The 21,931-nt window shown below is 36.4% G+C and overlaps 1 protein-coding gene across 1 annotated transcript in view; it reads left to right on the forward strand.

Annotated features, from left to right (window-relative positions):
* The window catches only part of CNTNAP2 (contactin associated protein 2), a 2,262,889-nt gene that overhangs the window by 931,940 nt on the left and 1,309,018 nt on the right, over positions 1-21,931 (forward strand). Inside the window, exon 5 of the mRNA XM_015447321.4 lies at positions 13,230-13,433. Within this exon, the coding sequence (XP_015302807.3) occupies positions 13,230-13,433 (204 nt within the window). The remainder of the gene's footprint in view (positions 1-13,229; positions 13,434-21,931) is intronic.

Here is a 21,931-nt window from a genome sequence, read left to right on the forward strand (position 1 = left end):
TCGCTCTGTCGCCCAGGCTGGAGTGCAGTGGCGCAATCTCAGCTCACTGCAATCTTTGCCTCCCGGGTTCAAGCGATTCTCCTGCCTGAGCCTCTCAAGTAGCTGGGATTATAGGCATACACCACCATGCCTGGCTAATTTTTTTGTATTTTCAGTAGAGATGGGGTTTCACCATGTTAGTCAGGCTGATCTCGAACTCTTTACCTCAAATGATCCACCCACCTCAGCCTCCCAAAGTGCTGGAATTACAGGCGTGAGCCACCGCGCCTAGCCTCTGGGGCACTTTCATGAGACAACTAATCTCATTCATGAGGGCTTCACCATCAGAACATAATCACATCCCAAAGCCCCCAACTCCTAACACTGTAGCATTAAGAATAAGGTTTTAACATAGGAATTTTGGGAGGACACAAATATTAAGAACATAGCAGTTATTAAAATGTGTAAAATATATATATATATATTTTCTTTTTAGAAAGTTCTCTTATTTCAAATCTCAGTGAATAAGGTTCAGATGTATGTTGTTTCCTTGTCTTTCATTGTTTTTCTTGCTTCTTTTTGTCTTTTGAATCTGACATCATTACTATATTGCTTTTTGTTTCTAATCATTGTATAATCATATATCTTACCAAGCTACTGAAACGAGGCAGAAAGATAACTTCCATTTCATTTCAGTACATCTTCCCAAAACTGGATCCTGGTTTGCTTAGTTGTTATTAACAACACTTGATGTGCTATTATTAATTAAATAATTATCTTTTATCTCAAATGTGGAGATTCTTGCTCCTATGAAGCTCACCCTTCTCTTTAGCAGCAGCAACATCAAAACGATAGGCAGCTTCTCCCTTCATATGGGTCCTGACAGATGAGCCCTTTGGACCCCTCTTAAAAATGGTAAATGCACCATTTTCTTTTATTTACATTAACATTTTTTTAACCATGCACACTCTATTGATTTAGCATTAATCATGTTGTATCCTATACAATTTACCTTTTGAAAAATAAAACCACATGCAGATACATACTGGTTATTCACAGGTAAATCAGCGTGTAATTATCAGTAGATGAATTGTTTCAGATTTATTATGATCCATGCAGTCTTGTATTTTGATAGTTTAAAGAGATATGTGGCCAAGAAGACATATATGTGGGCCAGTAGCTAGCAGCCTCTGCATAATACAACTCCAAATCAACTGGTGAACATTTAAATTGGAGCAATTTAAATACAATTTTGAATTTCTGGCCTTCCTTGAAAATGTATTGCTTGAATAACAGCAGCATTCCTGCGTACCATGTTACCTTCATGTGAATAGGGACTGCCTGCTTATATCCACAACATATCCCAAACACTGTATTCATCCTCTGCCATCATGGCCGAGCTTTTTATCTCTTCAGAAGCATCTCTTTTTGGTTGATTTTCTAATCAGGGAGATATGTCTCTCTCACCCATATTGCTATCAAAAGTAAGAAAGTAAAAGATCGATAGAACGACATGATATTTATAACCTGCCAGCATCACACATTTGTATAAACTGCTTGTTTTCTCTGAGCATTGAAGTTGTGACTTCTAATTTTAGAAGCTTCAAATCATTTTATCTCTGTCAGGACTGGTTCTCCCGACAAGTGGTGTGAGCCTTGCTCATTTATGAAAATAAATTAATTCAACCTCTTCCTCATGGCCCCAGTGAGTGTGCAGGTGTCAGGAAGTAATGGACAGCACCCAAGTTCACAGTGAATCCGATTCCCTCCAATGCCCAAATCACTGAGGTGTGTTCACAAGCAGACCACAGAGTACCATTCAGTGTTTTACCAGACAGAACCCAACTGCTCTAGCAAAGAGGAGAGAGAACATTGTCTTACAACATGTGTACCTTTTGAGCTTTACTAAGCCTAGCTTATGGTTGAGGTAAAATTTTCACCCAAAGGTATGTGAAATCAAACCAAAAAGAAAGAATTGTTGTAGTGTCTTGCACCATGTGCATAACCTCAAAAAATACTGCACGCATATGTCCCAATTTCTTGCAAATAAGAGAAAATCATTTGTACCAACTAATTTAGCTTTCAGGAAAGCATGGAAAGTAAAATAAATAAAAATGACATTGTTTACTAATCACCTACTACATATTGCTACTTGTCCAGAAAAATGCATAGGGGTTGTTGATGAATGTATATAGTTCAGACATCAGTTTAAACATGTAAAATAATGAATAATTTTTATAATTATTATATTATATTTATAATTATAATAATGAATACTTATTTATAAAATAAAATAATTTTACATGTTTAAAGTAATGGTGTTTGTTCATGTACATATGTGGGGACAGATGGTTGTATGGATGGATAGATGATGTATTAGTTTGTTTCCATGCTGCTGATAAAAACGTAACCAACACTGGGCACTTTACAAAAGAAAGACGTTTAATGAACTTAGAATTCCATGTGACTAGGGAGCCCTCACAATCATGGCGGGAGGTGAAGGCACCTTGTACATGACGGCGGCAAGAGAAAGAATGAGAACCAAGGGAAATGGGTTTCCCCTTATCAAAGATCTTGTGAGACTTACTCACTCCCATGAGAGCAGTATGGAGGAAACGGTCCCTATGATTCCATTATCTCCCACCAGATCCCTCCCACAACATGTGGGAATTATGGGAGTACAATTCAAGATGAGATTTGGGTGGAGAAACAGAGACAAAGCATATCAGATGAATTTGAAAAGTATAGAGCATAGAAATTTTGGATAGCTAAAGAAGTAACAAATTAAGATTCTGTCTAAAAATTAACATGGTGGGAAAATGAATTCAAATATGTAGCACGTTTCAAAGAGGAGTTTTTGACATTTTGCTTTTGTTTTCAGGGTACTGTCAATTTCATTTTAAGTTCTGAGGCCTTGTAATATTGGATTTATCATACATCTGGAGTCAGCCACAACTGTAAATATTGATCGGAAATTTTTCAATTAGTATAAAAGCCTTAACTGCTTTGAAATTCTGGGTAGCAATAATGCATCATCTGAATGCTTTGCATCCTTTAATGACATAGGTGTCTTCTGAATTCTGGCTTTGCGTAACTGTTGTCAACGCTGTAAGAACATCAGTTCGTTTGAGGTTGGATCTTTGTTCTCTCTGTTTCTGGACACTTTCCACACCCTTTGTCCTGTCCCTCACCAGCACAGAAGTTATCTTCCCAATGCAAACCTGGACATGCATTTTCCACTTAGAATACCGTCATTACACACATGGGCTCTCAGCTTCCTCAGGGAGCATTAAGTCTTTAATCTTCCAATTCTCACCCTGCACATGAATTGTGAGCCTTATGTAATAAAGTCACAAAATACTGAGCTTTTTTAGAACAGTTGAATGTACCATTCCCCTATCTATCTGAATTTATCTTACTCAGTCTTAATTCTCTTTTCACAGGAAAGTTCGTGCATTTTTTTTTTTAACTCACCCCATTACCTCCACAACCCCATGGTCTTGATACAGTGTTATGGATGTAGAAGATATTTCAGAGTCCAGAAGTTGATCTTAGACATTTCATAATGGTTTTTCTAAAATTTGCTTTAAAGGAGTTTTTGCGGGTCTATGGACTTTTGCCAGCAATTCTTAGACTTTTGTTTGATCAAAACTGATTTTTCACTTCTTTTCTAAGATATGGTAAAATAATTTTCTGTACAGAGTATTTTCTAACATAGTTTATTAGTAGAAAATTTGAGACATAATAAGGCCAACATACCAGAATACACCTGCCGTGAAAAGATACTAATATTTTATTACTCACAGTTCCCAACAGGATGGGGCAGGCCATGCCACAGGGTGTAGTCCTGAGGTAGGGAGCTCAGGGAAGCACCAGGGTCTATCAGGAAGCAGAGGGGATGCAGAAACTGTAGGCAAGATCCTTTATTGTAGTTTCCATGGGAAGGAATAGGTGCAGTAGGGTAAGCAGGCTTAGGTCTGGCTAGCTGGAATAATTATTCCAGTGGGCTCTGGGGTGTAGAGGCTGATCCTAGTTGTCTTGTACCTGATTCTGGGATGAATAGGGAAGATGGATCATGGCCCAGAAGAGAGAAAGCTGGATAAAGGAAGCAGTTGGGGTGTGGACTCTGGATTGGTTGTTTTATATTTGGAAAGTGTGCTTACCATCTCTAGAAATGGGCTAACCCTGGGAAGGACAGTCCCTCTAGGGTCAGCAAGACCCCAGATATCAAAGCATTGGAGTGCAGAGATTAAAATACATGGTCAGGACAGAGGGGAAATTAAAGCCATGGCAGCTCCAAGAAATGACACAGGTGGCTGCCATTACCCCCGCTCCCACCCTCCACAGCTACCAGCCTCCCTTTACTCATAGGGATAATTGATTTTTTCCTCAACGCTATATAACTTACTATGAAAAGAGTGCCTCAAAACAAGTTCCTTATCACCATTTGTAACTAAACTGCTATCTTTAATCTATGTAGTATCAAAATTTGGACAGAACACTGACGATGATATTTTAAATGGAACTAGAAGGTGAACTGAATAGAGATTTTTAGAATTCCAAAATAAATGTTGGGAATAATTTAAATCAAAAGACATTCTGAGGAATTTCTTGATGTCTGGTTTCTTGCCTCATCTGTGTAGCATTTACTTAGGATTTATAATTCTAGGTAGTCTTTTCACTAGCAAAATAACTAGATTTTGTATGGTCAACAATTGTAGAGCTATTCTCAGTAAACAGCAATATTATCACAGAGAAGGCAAGTCTAATTTATTTGACTTTTGGATTTACAAAAATAAAAACAGCTTCCACATGGATTTCCTACAAATAGATTATATGCTAATTTTCAGAAATTGCTTATTATTTCTGCATTATTAGATATATGCAAGTTATAACCCTGCTTGGAAATAGACCACTCTGATTTTCTGATATCCTGTGAGTAATGAGTGGTTGAGAGGGAGGACAGAATATATATGTGTGATTGTGTTTTTGTGTGTGTGTGGAGGGGGTGTATGTGTGTGTGCATGTCCATTTTGGGAGGCATAGGGTACCTCAGTGGGCTTTTTTGTCTCTTCATGTTGAATAATGTGATATCTAATGCTATAACTTTAAAAAGTTATTAATATTTTCCTATGTCTGTTTGTTTGTTTGTTTGTTTGTTTTGTGATTCAATAGGCCGACCAGATAATCAGCCATTCACGGTTTATCATATATACATTTTTTATGGAGTAATTCAAAAATTAAAAATAAAATATATGGGAGTCAATTGATCTTGCCTCTGAAAATCAGTAACTATTTCAGGTTAGCATACAATGACTGCTCTAAAAGGTGTTTAAAACTTAGTGACTTTAATCTTAGAATATGCAAGTTTCTCATTAATGTGTTTAGTTCAAAGGAAATTATATATTCTGTATTTAAACTCATACAGGAGTTCAATGTTTTGGCCTTTGACTTATAAATAAATAACTCTAGTGTAAGTATAATAAAAGCATGTTATGCTGAAAACCATTTATTCATATCGGACACTCATAGTTGTAAGAGTTGTATAGCATTAAATCATGTATAAGTCTGTACTCTTAGGAAGGAAACTGCACGATCACAGGCATAGTTTAGAGGGGAAATAATAACACAGTGGAATTCTCCTTTTGCCTTGTTTCAAACTTAAATGATGTTTCCATCAGTTCCATCAGGAAATGTCGATTCTGCCAGGAATCCAAAACAGAACAATCCAAAGCCTGTATCCTAGAGGAGCTTCAAGTCCACAGGAAAAATCACACCCAGAAAAAGACAAATTCAATATAACATGAGAAGTAAAATGATAAAAGTATGCAAGGAGCTAGGGGTCAATAGACCAAGGCTGTTTCACACAGGCAAACTTTCTAGTGGTGAGGCTTATCTGAGGCTTGGAAGATGCCTAAAAGTAAACTAGAACTCAGAAAAATGGCAGCTCATTGAGGAAAGTGAGCATAGCCCAAGGAAACGTGTGAAGTTTGCGAGGAATTCAATCCGTTTACCATCATGAGCACATAAAAAGAAAGATGGCACTAAAAATGAGCCCGGATGGGAAGGCAGGAGCGATATCACTGAGGGTGGTATAGGCCTCACTGAAGAACCTGGCTTTTGATCTTTCTGGGAAAGAGTTTATTTCAAAAAGGTCTTTCTAGCTTCTGTGTGATGGTTTTAAGACAGGAGAGTCCCCTGGACCCCTTCGTGAGACTTGCAACAGAGTTGTGGCTCCTTCGCTCAGCAAAAACCCCTTTTGGGAGGAGGAGCATGCAGGTGAGCTGGAGCAAGCGCTTTTGGGCTCTGGCTCCACGGCAGTGTCTACGGGTGTTTCAGTGCTCTTTCAGCTTTGCCATCTGTGGATGGCTAAGTGTTAACCAGTTCAGTGGAGATTCAGGGTGACAGCCTTTTATACCCTGTCATCTTCGTACACAGGTTCCTGTCTGGCATTCAGGGAGAATCAGGTCACATGGACTTGAAGGATGGGGAATGCAGGGATTTTACTGAGTGATGGAGGTGGCTCTCAGCAGGATGGATGGGGAGCTGGAAAGGAGATGCAGTGGGAAGATGATCTTCCCCTGGAGTTCGACCATCCCACGGCCAGTCTCCTATCTGACTTTCCCCAGCCAAACTCCTCTTGATGTACAGACGCTTCCTCTCTTCTCTCCTTCTCTGCTGTGCCGCTCTTCTGTTCTACTGCTTATCTGTTCATGGAACCTGGCGTTTGGGGTTTTTATGAGTATAGGATGGGGAGCACGGCGGGCCAGGTTGGTTTTGAAAAAAGCAACAATTGGACAGGAAAACAGGATAACTGTTCTCATTTAGCACCACAGCTTGCAGGCTTGAAGGCGAGGCCTTTGCCAGGGAACCACCCTCTTGTCTCCTGTTCATATCAGTTGGATTTAAGAGACATAAGACCAATGGATGGGAATTGGTCACTTAACAATGTTAATACAATAGGCAACATGTGAGGTAATGGTGGGCTTTTGGTAGTACATACAAAAGTATACTATGAGTTTTAAAAATATCAAAGGGAATATCAAATTGAAATATCAAATTTCAATTAACAATCATTGCACCTCAGATAAACTCATTGGCTATGATACTGCCACTGCACAAAGTTCTATATTTCACAGGTCTTGGAACTCACTAAATGTGGGTAGGCAAAAAGGAAAAAAAGAAAAAAAAAAAAAAAGAAGCTCAAGAAAGTTTCAGATCTCTGGCTTGAGTGACTGGATAGTGGATATAATAAAAGTAGTGGGGCTCAGAGAAATAATTATATGTTGAGCAGGTAGAGTGAGATATGCCTGTGGAACATGCATGTGGATCAGCCTTCCAAGTTACTGGATTGGAATCTAAATGGTATGCAGAAATGAAATCAGAGCCCTTCGATATTGTCATCATTGTCCTAGGGGATATCAAGCACTGAAGGGCAAAGCAACATATTTTAAGCAGAAATATTGCAAAAACTGTGAGATGCTGGCCTGCAGGAAAGAAGAGCCTTGAGGTTTTTTGGTTTGTTCCATTTTCTCCAAAGTAGAAGTGATTTCAGATTCTATCTCTAGACCATTTTTAAAGGATGAGAAAAAAGGTCATTTGCTACTATTACTCTAAATTAGCTATACTGACATTTTGAAATCTGTTTTAACTATTTAGGTTTATATCACAGATGCATTGAAAAAAAGAAAGGCAATGGGTTAGGAGAAAGAAAGTATTCAGATCAAATCAATGTGTAGATGGAATGAGATTGAGTCCACAAGAGTTGTGTCTGTTCTAGGACTCAGTCAATTTAAAATAATGGAATACATTCTTGCCCACCACCACAGCTCCCCAAAAGTAGCCTAATATTAACAATGTTTTTATCTGGCTATTGAAACCTCAAGTATATTTGTAGTTGAAGCACCAAGATGGATCAGCGAGATTCTTGAAATTTCTTCCAATCTAGTGACCCTAATTTTTTAATGAAGTATATGAAATAACAGTGTTTATTGTACCTTAATCCAATTAATAGAAATTTGAGTGACAACATTCAAACATTCAACAAATATTTAATGAACATTCACTGTTTTTCAGGCACTGTTTTAAGTGCTGGGCTTTAGAATGGAACAAAAGAAAGTCTCAGAGGAGATATGCTGTAAATATACAAACGTTAATGTATCAGGTAGAGATAAATGCTATAAAAATGAATAAAGCTGGGTGAATAGAGAGGAGATGAAGTTGGCAGTCACACTTTTTGTGAAGAATGATCAATATATCTAAAATTTTGACATCTGACAATAAAAATAATACACAGATTTGCATCTGTGTGAAATTTGCAAAATAAATTCTGTCTTCTAGTATTTTTAAACTTCAGTTTCAGAAATAAAATACATTTCAAACTCTTGAAGTGATTTGGTATTTATTCGCATGAACTATGTAATATTAGATTCTGTACTAACTGGTTAATATACATTTTTACTATTTTTTAGATTTACATGCTTTGTATGTATTTGTGAAATATGTATGCCTTCACAAAATTTAAAGTTCCAAATTTACTAGTTTTTAGTTTATTGTTTTATAAAAGAATGTCTTTCATTTTGTTTCCTTTTTTCTCTAATTAAAAATCTATATAATTTTTTACCTTTATTGAAGTATTATATAATTGAAAAATAAATATTGTATATATTTGAGATACATGCTTCCACAACTCTGTGATATTCTCCCCAAATATCAATAATACAGTCTAGTCCTAAGAAAACATCAGATAAATCCAAACTGAGAAAGATGCTACAAAATACCCCACTGGTGCTCCTCTAGAGGATCAAAGTTATGAAAGACAAGGAAAGAATTGGAAACGGTCACAGATTAGAAGTGACTAGGGAGGCATCATAACTAAATGCAATGACAGATCCTGGATTGAGTCCTAGAACAGCAGCAAAAAAGCATTAGTGAAACCCTGGTGAAATCCAAGTATAATCTGTATTGGAGGGAATACCACTTTACTTAAGATAGTATTTTCATTTGGACAAATGTACCAGGTTATGTAAAATGTTAATATTAGAGGAAGCTAGGTACAAGGTATGAGAACCCTATCTTTCCAACTACCTTTTCAGCTTTTCTCTAAATCTAAAATTTTTCCAAAATAAAAAGTTTATTTATGAAAATAAAAACAAACTTCCACCAAAATTTTTATTGAAGAAGTTGGACACTTAAATGATGGTACCTTTTTAGCTAATCAAAATCCTGTTTTAGAAAACAAAATTATGAAATAAGGTTTAAAAAATGTACAGTAACAAAAACCAAACACAAACTATATACAGTATTATCCATATGTGTATCTGTATACATACATAAAGATTCTTTATATGCAATTTAAAATAATCATAAATAGTATATTATCATTGGTTATTTCAGGAAAAAAATGAAATAATGCCTGTTCAATTTTTTTTCTTTAAACCTTTTTGTTTCTTTCAGATCCCCTATAAAAGTAACTGAAAAAATTTTATAGGGAAGTGATATTAAAAGTAACTCTTGAATACTTACTTGTTGGTATGCTATACTCAAATACTTTTTAATTTTTCAGATAAATAGACTACAGTTTCACATTATATATTCTTACTTTTATAAGGGCCTTTTATGAAGATTAATAAAACATTTTAATTAACTAAAACATGAAGTTTCCCTGTACTATAAATATTATATCACCCCAAACTCAAATTATTAGTGTACAATTTGGACCATGACTAAATGAAATGAAAGTCTCCCTCTCTCCCTCCCACTCTCTTTATTCTTCTCCCTTCCTCCCTCAGATATATAGATAGATAGAGCTATCTATAGCTATCTATATAGAGATAGATCTATCTATAGCTATCTACATCTATATCTGAGATATGTATCTATATATAAAGATATAGCTATATCTATACATAAAGATATATCTATCTATATCTTTAAATACAGATATATATGAATTATTCCATACCTTAGATAGTTGGATAGATATTTAGGTAAATATGTAAAATGTAGGATATGCACCAATTAAGTACCCATTAACACTGGTGACCTTTTGTGGTTGGGATTCACTTTCTACTTTCTATATTTCTGTATTGTTTAATTTCTTTTGAGCAATAACATAGTTTGTAATAAAGTATATAGCAAAGTTATCTTTTAATATTAAAATATTAAATAAACTTAAAATTTTAATATTAAAATCTTTATATGGTAAACACTTTTTCAAATTATCTTATTCAAAGTTAGAAAGTGAAGACTAAGGAACAATGAAATGTTTTTGAAAAAGCCCTTTCTACCATGATGATTTGATGAACTGGGCATATTACCAGCTTGCTGAGCTATTGTTAGGAACAAAATTGTGGAAACACTATGATTTTGCATTCGCTTTTTGACTGGCCATTATTGTTCAGATTGCTTAAACAGTTCAACCATACATATTTAATCACTGCATAGAAAACTTAATTCTAGGGAGTGATAAGCAATCAGGATAATAGAAGAAAAACGTGGCTTGTCCCCAAATAAGCACAATGCGTTATTAGGTATCAAATGAAATTTTAATCTATTTTTGTAGGAAACAGAGCTAAACTGTGATGAATGTTCTTTACATTATTGTAGAATATCCCAGACTTTTTAAAAAGTACATGGTATGTGTTAAAGTGTAAATATCATAGATTATTCCTAGAAATTTTATAATTTTCAAGCCAGCTCTCAGCTTATATCCACAAGAGGACATGCTGATATTTTGGAAGCATTTAACCCATTCATAGAAAACAACTTTTAATTTTGTTTTAGATAGATGGCTAGATAGATGGGAAAATATGTTGAAACTTTTTGTTTCAACATATTTTCTGTGGAGAATCTACCTTACAGAGCATTTTGTTTCCCAACTGACCCTGACTACTTACCATTTGTAAAGTGAGACTTGGTCTACATGAATAGCTTTCCTTCCTGTTTTTATTAATATCTTAGGATTGTCTGAAAAAAATAAGCCATCTTCAACCTTTCTGTCACATTTTCTCATTGCTCTAAAAGTAAGACAGAAATGCATTAACATTTGCATAAATCAGTATTCTGTACCTAGAATTAAATGTGTTTTGATTTAGAAGAAAGTATAGAGGAGGTGATTCTTGTTCCCTGAGTACAAGCTCGGGGAACATTTACTTCCTGAGAGATGAATTAGAAATATGTTATGTCAATTAAAATATGCTGAAGGTGTTTAAAACAATGATGTGTCTATTATTTAACTGTCACTGATAGGAAATTGACTGCAAAACTACTGTCTAGAGTTCAGAATTTACTCTCATCTGTGTTTCTTTTATTCACTTTTCAAGACAAAAAGTATCTATCAACTACTGGATTATAAGTTCAACCTGGAATCTGAAAATCAAATTCCTTTTTTTTCTCTCCTTTATTTCTCATTGCAGATGATAAAGATACTGCCATTGAAATTCAGCTGTGGCAGTATATGTGATTAAGCTAAAGTCTAATTGGCTTTGCAGTGTTAGCAGAAGCCAAAATTTAACAGTTGATTTTTTTCCCTCGTATTAAAATAAACCTCTGTGATTCACAGTCTCAGAGAACAGAATTCTGTTGATTAAGAAAGTCTTTTTATGGGCAATAAAGAGCTGATTATAAGAATTAAAACTTAAAGTTTAAAGTCATATTTTTTCTGAATGTTTTATAATGTAACATTGTACAAACTTATTTAAAAGCATAAATATTTGAGATACTAGCATAAATATTTTCAAAGTATGTGAAAGCCATCAATGATTTGAAAGGCAAGCTTAGATTTCATTTTAAGTAATATTCAAAGTGACTGTATTCACAACAATTCACTTTTTAGAATGAGGTAAACTCAACACAAACAAAGACTGGATGTGTTTCTGGCAGCTCTACATCTCTCTGTGGCCACCACAGGGATTTATTTGGTGGTATGCTCCACTTACAAGGCAAACCAAAGTGTTTCTGGTGGTGATTGAAGTAAACGAGTGCCAGAGAACTAGGACATGAAATGAGAAAATATTTCTCTGACAGGCTTTAAACTGGCTATTATTTTTCTCCAATGTCTCCCTCTGGAGTTCTTTAACCAGACCTTGCCCAAAACCTAGAGGCTAGCTTTCTCCAGGCTTGTAATTCTAAAGTTATTAGAGCTGTTCCATTTGACTATGCTTTCTATGATTTAAAAATGAAAAGCTTACTGAAATAGTCTATTGAAAATATTTTTAACAATGAAAATTTGATCATGGTAACGAAGCTTCTAGTTGAACTCAATATTTGATCTGAATGGTTACATTGTATTTTTGAATCATTCCATGAATTGAGAATGCATTGACCAATAGTGCCTAATAAATAATATCATCTCATTTTTATTTCTGGTGTGAAATAAATAGTAGTTATAAAATGGATCCTCACAATCACATATTTCGGATCATAGTGACAAAATTTCATATTTTTTTTAAAAAAAGATTACATACTTTCCTCGTTTTAATATATTCTCCTAAAACTAAAATTAGAGCTGCTAGAGTCATAGTATATGCTGGTTATTTGTTCTTTAAACTCATATATGGATAAGTGGAGATATCCGTGTCCAATGTAGAGAAAAAACAAACAATGGTGCCCAATTCTCCATTCCAAATGCAAGGAAGTAATAAGAAATTTGAGACAGACTGATTCCTAAGAATAAATGTTAAGAAGTTTCTGAAAATTAAGTTGGTTGTAAACTCTGAATACTACAACAAGGTTTACTAAAATTGTGGTGAAATATAAAAACCATTAGGAAAAAAAAAAATGAGAATAGCATAAAAGATCACATTCCAAGTGCCTTCATTGTTATATCAAAGAAAGCAACTTTTTGAATAAAATATATACTTAAAATCATGAGGAATTATCATTAAGGAATAAAACATTTAAGTCTCATAATCTGTTAGAGATTTAAAAATTTTACTATTTTGGGCTAAATGCTAGATTCCTAAATTAAGATTTGAAGCATATAACCCATTGAATTTATATTACTAATTTTGTAATTAAAGTAAAATGTTCAACTGATAGAGCTTTTATGAGCATTTTTATCAATACTCTCCATAAAACCTCCTTTAAAAAAAAACAGTAAATCAAAAGAAGGAATAGAATAAAAACAAAGGACTGTCAATTTTTCAAGAAAAACACTTATTTAATTCTCATTTATTCTTTGCAGACACCTGTTGGAAGTGGATGGTAACATAGGTGACTAAACTAATTTTTTTGTTTGTTTGTTTTAGGGGCTGATGTTATCAACTTTGATGGCCATGTTGTGTTACCATATAGATTCAGAAACAAGAAGATGAAAACACTGAAAGATGTCATTGCCTTGAAATTTAAGACGTCTGAAAGCGAAGGAGTAATCTTGCACGGAGAAGGACAGCAAGGAGATTACATTACCTTGGAACTGAAAAAAGCCAAGCTGGTCCTCAGTTTAAACTTAGGTATGTTCTGATTCTCAGTACTATTCTTTCCATTATGGATGTTCCCATTAGGAAAACGTTCATGTTGCTCAATTCTTTAAAATGTAAATTATAAAAAGAGCTCATATTATGTTGTCAATTCATTCTTAATGTATAACCGTTGGTACATAATGAAATACCTATTCATTCAAAAAATATTTATTAAACACCTCTGCTATACAAGGTGCTATACTAGTCTTTGGCCTATAGCAGGGAACAAGTAGACAAGATCCTTAAGCTCATTAAGTTCATGACCTAATGGAGGTATCAGACAATATAGCATTTATTATTCTTATTTTAAAACAACTAAGCAAAAATGAGTGACTTCAAATAATAAATATGAACCAGTTGAGAAGATTAATATCATAAAGGGAATAGGTTAATATGTCCTGTTCAAAGGCAATGGGGCCAATATTGGAAAGTGTAGTGACGAAAGCCTGCTCTGAGGAGAAAATATTTAAGATGAGATCTGAGTGATGAAAAGGAATTAGCCATGAAAACATGAGAGAAATGGGATTACATAGGAAGAGAACATTGAAGACAAAAAGCATGCTCAAGAACCAGGAAGGATGACGCTGTGCATAAATGCTGTGGGCTGTTAAGACAAAAGATGAAATCCAAGAGGTGGAAATTGCCCAAATCCTGTGGGATCCTGCATGGCATGCCAAATTGTTTAGATATTATTTTTAAGAATAGGAAGCTGTTGGAAGGCATTAAACTGTCTGGCTTTATCATCTTATTTTTAACAAGTGCATTGAGACTTCAAGAATTACTTGTGTAGATATGAGAGTCGCAGCAGAACTTCTGCACAGTTTGGGTGAGAGATAGTACTGCTTGTATGAGGTGGTTATCAGGGGAGATACAGAGAAATATTTCAATTAAGGAAATTATTTTAGTGGTACATTCAGCATGACTTATGACGGGTTGGATATAGCGTAAGAAGAAAAGAGTAGAAATAAAGAATGAGCCCTAGGATTTGGGTTTCAGCACCAAATGGACATTAGTGTCATTTTCAGAAATAGAGAAGACTTTAGGAGGAACTCTAGAGATCAGTTTGGACATGGATAATTCTGCTTATTAAACATCTAAGTAGAACTTTCTATTATGGAAGTTGAGAAACAAGACTGAGAGAAGACTAAAATGGAGACTAAGTAGTCGTGAATAGTGAGTAGGAGAAAATGAAGAAAGTGTAGTATCACAGAAATCAAGGACACAAAAGTGGTTGTCAACTGTTGAATTCCTCTAAATGTCACGTAAGATGAAGATGGAGAGGCAAACATTGGGCTTAATAGCATGGAGGTTACTGTTAATTTCCATTCAGTGGAATGGAAAAGACAAATTTTCTAGGTAAAGAAAGAATGAAAGGCATAAGTAAATATTTTGACTACAGTTAACTAGAGAGAAAGAACACAGAGAAATGAAATGTTGGCTGCTGAAAGATCTGAATTTAAAGAAGTTATTGTTTTATGTGGGGTTGTTGTTGTTTTTATTTTTAATTTTTTTTTAATTTATTAACTTATTTTTGAGTCAGAGTCTCACCCTGTCACCCAGGCTGGAGTTCAGTGGCATGATCTCTGCTCACTGCCACCTCCACCTCCTGGGTTCAAGTGATACTCCTGCCTCAGCCTCCTGAGTAGCTAGGATTACATGCTCCCCACACCATGCCTGGCTAATTTTTGTATTTTTAGTAGAGAGAGGGTTTCACCATGTTGGCCAGGTTGGTTTCGAACTCCTGACCTCAAATGATCTGCCTGCCTTGACCTCCTGCTGAGATTACAAGCATGAGCCACCATTCCTGAACCTGTTGTTGTTTTTTAATGGACAATAACAATGTAGGTCTGTATGTTGATGATGTAGCTAGGATTTACTTAAAGCTAAAGTGAAGATCTGCAATATTGGTACTGGCATTCAAAATTATAGTTTTGGCAGAGTAATGGTACCTCTTTCTCTTTTTTTTAAATTTAAGTTCATGGGTGCACGTGAAGGATGTGCAACTTTGTTACGTAGGTAAACGTGTTCCGTGATGGTTGTCTGCACAGATCATCCCATCACCTAGGTATTAAGGCCAGCATCCATTAGCTATTCTTCCTGATGCTCTCCTTCCTCCCCACCCAACCCTCTGACAGGCCCCACTGTGTGTTTTTCCTCCCCATGTGTTTATGTGTTCTCATCATTCAGCTCTCACTTATAAGTGAGAACATGTGGTATTTGGCTTTCTGTTCCTACATTAGTTTGCTGAGGGCAATAGCCTCCAGCTCCATCCATATCCTACAAAGGACAAGATCTCATTTCCTTTTATGGCTGCATAGTATTCCATGGTGTATATGTGCCACATTTTCTTTGTCCAGTTTATCATTGATGGGCATTTAGGTTGATTTCATGACTTTGCTATTGTGAATAGTGCTGCAATGGACATATGTGTGCATGTATCTTTATAATAGAATGACTTATATTCTTTTGGGTTTTATACTCAGTAATGGAATTGCTGGATCAAATGGTATTTCTGCCTCTAGATCTTCGAGGAGTCTTCACACTGTCCTCCACAATGATTGAACTAATTTACCCTCCCACCATCAGCATAAAAGCTTTCCTTTTTCTCTGCAGCTTCACCAGTATCTGTTGTTTTTTGACTTTTTAATAATAATCATTTTGAGATGATATCTCATTGCAGTTTTGATTTGCATTTCTCTAATGATCAGGGATGTAGAGCTTTTTATTCCTTGCTTGTTGGCCACATGCATATCTTTTTTTGAGAACTGTCTGTTCATGTACTTTGCCCACATTTTAATGGGGTTGTTTGTTTTTATCTTGTAAATTTGTTTAAGTTCCTTGTAGAAGCTGCATATTAGACCTTTGTCAGATGGATAGATTGCAAAACTTGTTTCCTATTCTGTAGTTTGTCTGTTCACTCTGATGATAGTTTCTTTTACTGTGCAGAAGCTCTTTAGTTTAATTATATCCCATTTGTCAATTTTTGCTTTTGTTGCAATTGCTTTTGGTATCTCCATCATGAAATCTTTGCCTTTGCCCATGTCCTGAATGGTATTGCCTAGATTTTCCTCTACGGTTTTTATAATTTTTGGTTTTATGTTTAAGTCTTTAATTCAGCTTCAGTTGATTTTGTATATGGTGTAAGGAAGGGGTCCAGTTTCAGTTTTCTGCATATGACTAGCCAGTTCCCCCATCTCCATTTATTCAATGAGAAATCCTTTCCCAATTGTTTATTTATGTCAGGTTTGTTGAAGATCAGATGGTTGTAGGTGTATGATCTTATTTCTGAGGTTCTATACTCTGTCCCATTGGTGTAGGTGTCTGTTCACACAAGTACCATGCTGTTTTTGTTACTGTGGCCTTGCAGTATAGTTTGAAGTTGGGTAGTGTGATGCCTCCAGCTTTGTTCTTTTTACTTAGGATTGTGTTGGCCATTAGGCCCTTTTTGGGTTTCATGTAAATTTTAAAATAGTTTTTTAAAAATTCTTTGAAGAATGTCAGTGGTAGTTTTATGGGAATAGCATTGAATCTATATATTGTTTTGGGCAGTATGGCCATTTTCATGATGTTGATTATTCCTATCCTTCCTATCCATGAGCATGGAATGTTTTTCCATTTATTTATGTCATCTCTGATTTCTTTGAGCAGAGGTTTGTAGCTTTTGACAAGGTCCTTCACTTCCCTTGTTAGCTGTGTCCTAGGTATTTTATGTTATTTTCAGTAATTGTGAAGGGTGGTTCATTCGTAATTTGACTCTCTGATTGCTTGTTGTTGGTTTATAGGAATGCTTATGATTTTTGCACATTGATTTTGTATCCTGAGACTTTGCTGATGTTGCATATCAGCTTAAGAATCTTTTTGGCTAAGATGATGAGGTTTTCTAGGTATAGGATCATGACATCTGCAAAGATAATTTGATTTCCTCTCTTCCTATTTGAATACCCTTTATTTCTTTCTCTTCACTGATAGCCCTGGTCAGGATAGCCAATACTATGTTGAATAGTCACGGTGAGAGAGGGCATCCTTGTCTTGTGCCAGTTTTCAAGGGGAATGCTTCCAGCTTTTGCCCATTCAGTATGATACTAGCTGTGGGTTTGTCATAGATGACTCTTATTATTTTGAGGTATATTCCTTCAAAACCTAGTTAACTGAGAGTGTTTAATATGAAGGGATGTTAAATTTTATTGAAGTACTTTTCTGCATCTACTGAGATAATCATGTGGTTTTTGTCTTTATATCTATTATGTGATTAATCACATTTACTGATTTGTGTATACTGAACCAACCTTGCATCTCAGGGATGAAGCTGACTTCATTGCAGCAGATACACTTTTTGATGTGCTGCTGGATTCAGTTTGCCAGTACTTTGCTGAGGATTTTTGCATAGATGTTCATCAAAAATATTGGCGTGAAGTTGTTGTTGTTGTTGTTGTTGTTGTTGTGTCTCTGCCAGGTTTTGGCCTCATAGAATGTGTTAGAGAGGAGTCCTTCCTTTTAAATTTTTTGGAATAGTTAAATAGGAATGGTATCAGCTCTTCTTTGGACCTCTAGTAGAACTCAGCTGTGAGTCTGTCTGGTCCTAGGCTCTTTTGGTTTATTTACTATGAAATTACTGCCTCATTTTCTGAAGTCATTATTGGTCTGGCTTAGGGAATCAATTTCTTTCTGATGTAGTCTTGGGAGGGTACATGTGTCCAGAAATCTATCCATTTCTTCTCGATTTTCTAGTTCATGTGCATAGAGGTGTTTATAGTATTTTCTGATGGTACAGAGAATAATATAAAAATTATAGAGACCTATAAACATATTTCTGTAGGGAAATACAAATGTATTTCTGTGGGGTCAGTGCTGATGCCCCCTTGTCACTTCTGGTTGTGTTTATTTGAAACTTCTCTCTTTTCGTCTTTATTAGTCTAGCTAATGGTCTATCTATTTTATTAATTATTTCGAAAAAACAGTGTATTAGTCCATTCTCACACTGCTGTAAAGAACTGCCCAAGACTGGGTAATTTATAAAGGAAAGAGTTTTAACTGACTTACAGTTTCACATGACTGGAGAGGCCTCAGGAAACTTACAATCATGGCTGAAGGGGAAGCAAACACATCATTCTTCACATGGCAGCAGGAGAGAGAAGTGCAGAGTGAAGTCGGGGAAAGCCCTTTATAAAACCATCAGATGTCATGAGAACTCACTCACTATGATGAGAACAGCAAGGGGGAACCACCCACATGATCTAATCACTTCCCATGAAGTCCCTTCCCCAACACATGGGGATTATAAATTGGATTACAATTCAAGATGAGATTTGGGTGGGGACAGAGAACCAGCTCATAGTAACCAGCTCCTGGATTCATTGACTTTTGTGTTTTTGTTTTTTGAAGGATTTTTTTTGTGTGTGTCTCTGTATTCCTTCAGTTTAGCTCTGATCTTGGTTATTTCTTGTCTTCTGCTAGCTTTGGGATTTGTTTGCTCTTGGTTCTCTAGTTCTTTTAGTTGTGATGTTAGGTTGCTAACTTAAGATATTTCTAGCTGTTTGATGTGGGCATTTAGGGCCATAAATTTCCCTCTTAACACAGTTTTAGCTGCATCCCAGAGATTCTGGTACTTTGTATCTTTGTTCTCATTAGTTTCAAAGAAAATCTTGATTCCTCCCTTAGTTTTATTATTTACCCAAGAGTCACTAAGGAGCAAGTTGTTCAGTTTCCATGTAGTTGTGTGGTTTTAAGTGAATTTCTTAATCTTAAGTTCTAATTTGATTGTGCTGTGGTCTGAGAGACTCTTTGTTATGATTTTGGTTCTTTTTCATTTGCAGTGGAGTGTTTTACTTTCAATTATGTCATCAATGTTAGAGTAAGTGCCATGTGGTGATGAGAAGTATGCATATTCTGGTGTTTTGGGGTGGAGAATTCTATATATATCTATCAGGTCTACTTGATCCAAAGCTGAGTTGAAGTCCTGGATGTCTTTGTTAATTTTCTGCCTTGACGATCTGTCTAATATTATCAGTGGGGTATTAAAGTCTCCCATTTTTTTTTTTTTTTTTTTTTTTTTTTTGAGACGGAGTCTCGCTCTGTCACCCAGGCTGGAGTGCAGTGCCCGGATCTCAGCTCACTGCAAGCTCCGCCTCTCAGGTTTACGCCATTCTCCTGCCTCAGCCTCCCAAGTAGCTGGGACTACAGGCGCCCGCCACCTCGCCCGGCTAGTTTTTTGTATTTTTTAGTAGAGACGGGGTTTCACCGTGTTAGCCAGGATGGTCTTGATCTCCTGACCTCGTGATCCGCCCGTCTCGGCCTCCCAAAGTGCTGGGATTACAGGCTTGAGCCACCGCGCCCGGCCAAAGTCTCCCATTTTTATTGTGTGGGGATCTAAGTCTTTTTGAAGACCTCTAAGAACTTGCTTTATGAATCTGGGTGCTCCAGTACTGGGTGCATATATATTTATGACAGTTAACTCTTCTTGTTGAATTTAACCTTTTACCATTATTTAATGCCCTTCTTTGTGTTTTTTGATTTTTGGTGGTTTAAAGTCTGTTTTGTCAGAAACTATGATTGCAACCCCTGCTTTTCTCTGTTTTCCATTTGCTTCTTAAATTTTTCTCCATCCCTTTATTTTGAGCCTATGTGCATGTTTGCATGCGAGATGGGTCTCGTAAAGACAGCATACTATTGGGTCTTGACTCTTTATCCAGCTTGCCTCTGTGTCTTTTAATTGGGTCATTTAGCCCTTTTACATTTAAGGCTAGTATTGTTATGTGTGGATTTGATTCTGTCATCATGATGCTAGCTGGTTAGTTTGCAGACTTGTTTATGCAGTTGCTTCATAGTGTCACTGGTCTGTGTATTTTGGTGTGTTTCTGTAGTGGCTGGTAATGGGTTTTCCTTTTTATATTTAGTGCTTCCTTCAGGAGCTCTTGCAAGGCAGGTCTGGTGGTAACAAATTCCCTGAGCATTTTCTTGTCTGAAAAGGATCTTATTTCTCCTTCACTTATGAAGCTTAGTTTGACTGGATGTGAAGTTCTGGGTTGGAAATTCTTTTCTTTAAGAATATTGAATATTGGCCCCCAATCTCTTCTAGATTGTAGGGTTTCTGCTGAGAGATCCGCTGTTAGTCTGATGGGCTTCCCTTTGTAGGTGACCTCGCCTTTTGGCCTTTCTCTCTGTATGACTTTAACATTTTTTCTTTCATTTCAACCTCAGAGAATCTGATGATGATGTGTCTTGGGGATGATCTTCTCATGGAGTATCTTACTGAGGTTCTCTGCATTTCCTGAATTTGAATGTTGGCCTTCTTGCTAGGTTGGGGAAGTTCTCCTGGATCATATCCTGAAGTATGTTTTCCAATTTGGTTCCATTCTCCCTGTCTCTCTCAGGTACCCCAATCAGTTGTAGGTTTAGTCTCTTTATATAATCCCATATTTCTCGGAGGTTTGGTTCATTCCTTTTCATTATTTTTTTCTCTATCCTTGTCTGCCTGTCTTATTTCACAAAGATAGTCTTCAAGCTCTGAGATTCCTTCCTCTGCTTTGCTTGTCCTGCTATTAATACTTGTGATTGCATTGTGAAGTTCTCACAATGTGTTTTTCAGCTCTAACAGGTCAATTATGTTCCTCTCTAAACTGGGTCTTCTGGCTATCAGATCCCATATTGTTTTATCATGATTCTTATCTTCTTTGCATGGTGTACCACATGCTCCTATACCTCAGTGAAGTTTGTTATTACCCACCTTCTGAAGCCTATTTCTGTCGTTTCAGCCATCTCAGCATCAGTCTAGTTCTGAGCCCTCCTGGAGAGGTGTTGCAGTCATGTGGAGGAAAAGGGGCATTCTGGCTTTTGATTTTTTAGCATTTTTGCATTGATTGCTTCTCATTTTTGTGGGTTTATCTACTTCAATGTTTGAAGTTGTTGATTTGGGATGGGGTTTTGTGGGATTTGTTGTTGTTGTTTTCTGTTTGTTTTCTTTTTTTAATAGCCCTATTGAAGTCTGGCCACTCATCCATAGGGCTATTGTGATTTGCTGGGAGTCCACTCCAGACCCTAGTTGCTTCAATTTTTCCTGGAACTAGAGGTATAATATTATCAATGAAGGCTGCAGGACAGCAAAATGGCAGCCTGCTCCTTTCCCTAGAAGTTTCATCCTAGGGATATACTGACCTATTGTTGGCCCAAATGTGCCTGGAGACGTGGCTGGAGAACCCTGTTGGGAGGTCTCACTCAGGAGAAATGAGATCAGGGATCAACTTTAAAAAGCAGTCTGGCTGCTTTTCAATAGAGCTGCTGTGTGCTGTATTGGAGATTTCTTCAGCCTCTAATCGGTTTGGACTCTCCAAGGCCCATAGGCTGGACTCGCTGAGAAGCCTGAATGTCCAAGTTGGTGACCTGCCCCACCCCTCAGGCACTTTGTGCCATGGAGAACAGAGGCAAGGGTGGCCAGAGGCCACAGCTGGGAGGACCTGCCCTGTGAGGGAGTGGATGGGGGGATGGGGCACTTA

The sequence above is a fragment of the Macaca fascicularis genome, chromosome 3 (genome assembly GCF_037993035.2).
Source record: "Macaca fascicularis isolate 582-1 chromosome 3, T2T-MFA8v1.1".
NCBI classification, from domain to species: domain Eukaryota; kingdom Metazoa; phylum Chordata; class Mammalia; order Primates; family Cercopithecidae; genus Macaca; species Macaca fascicularis.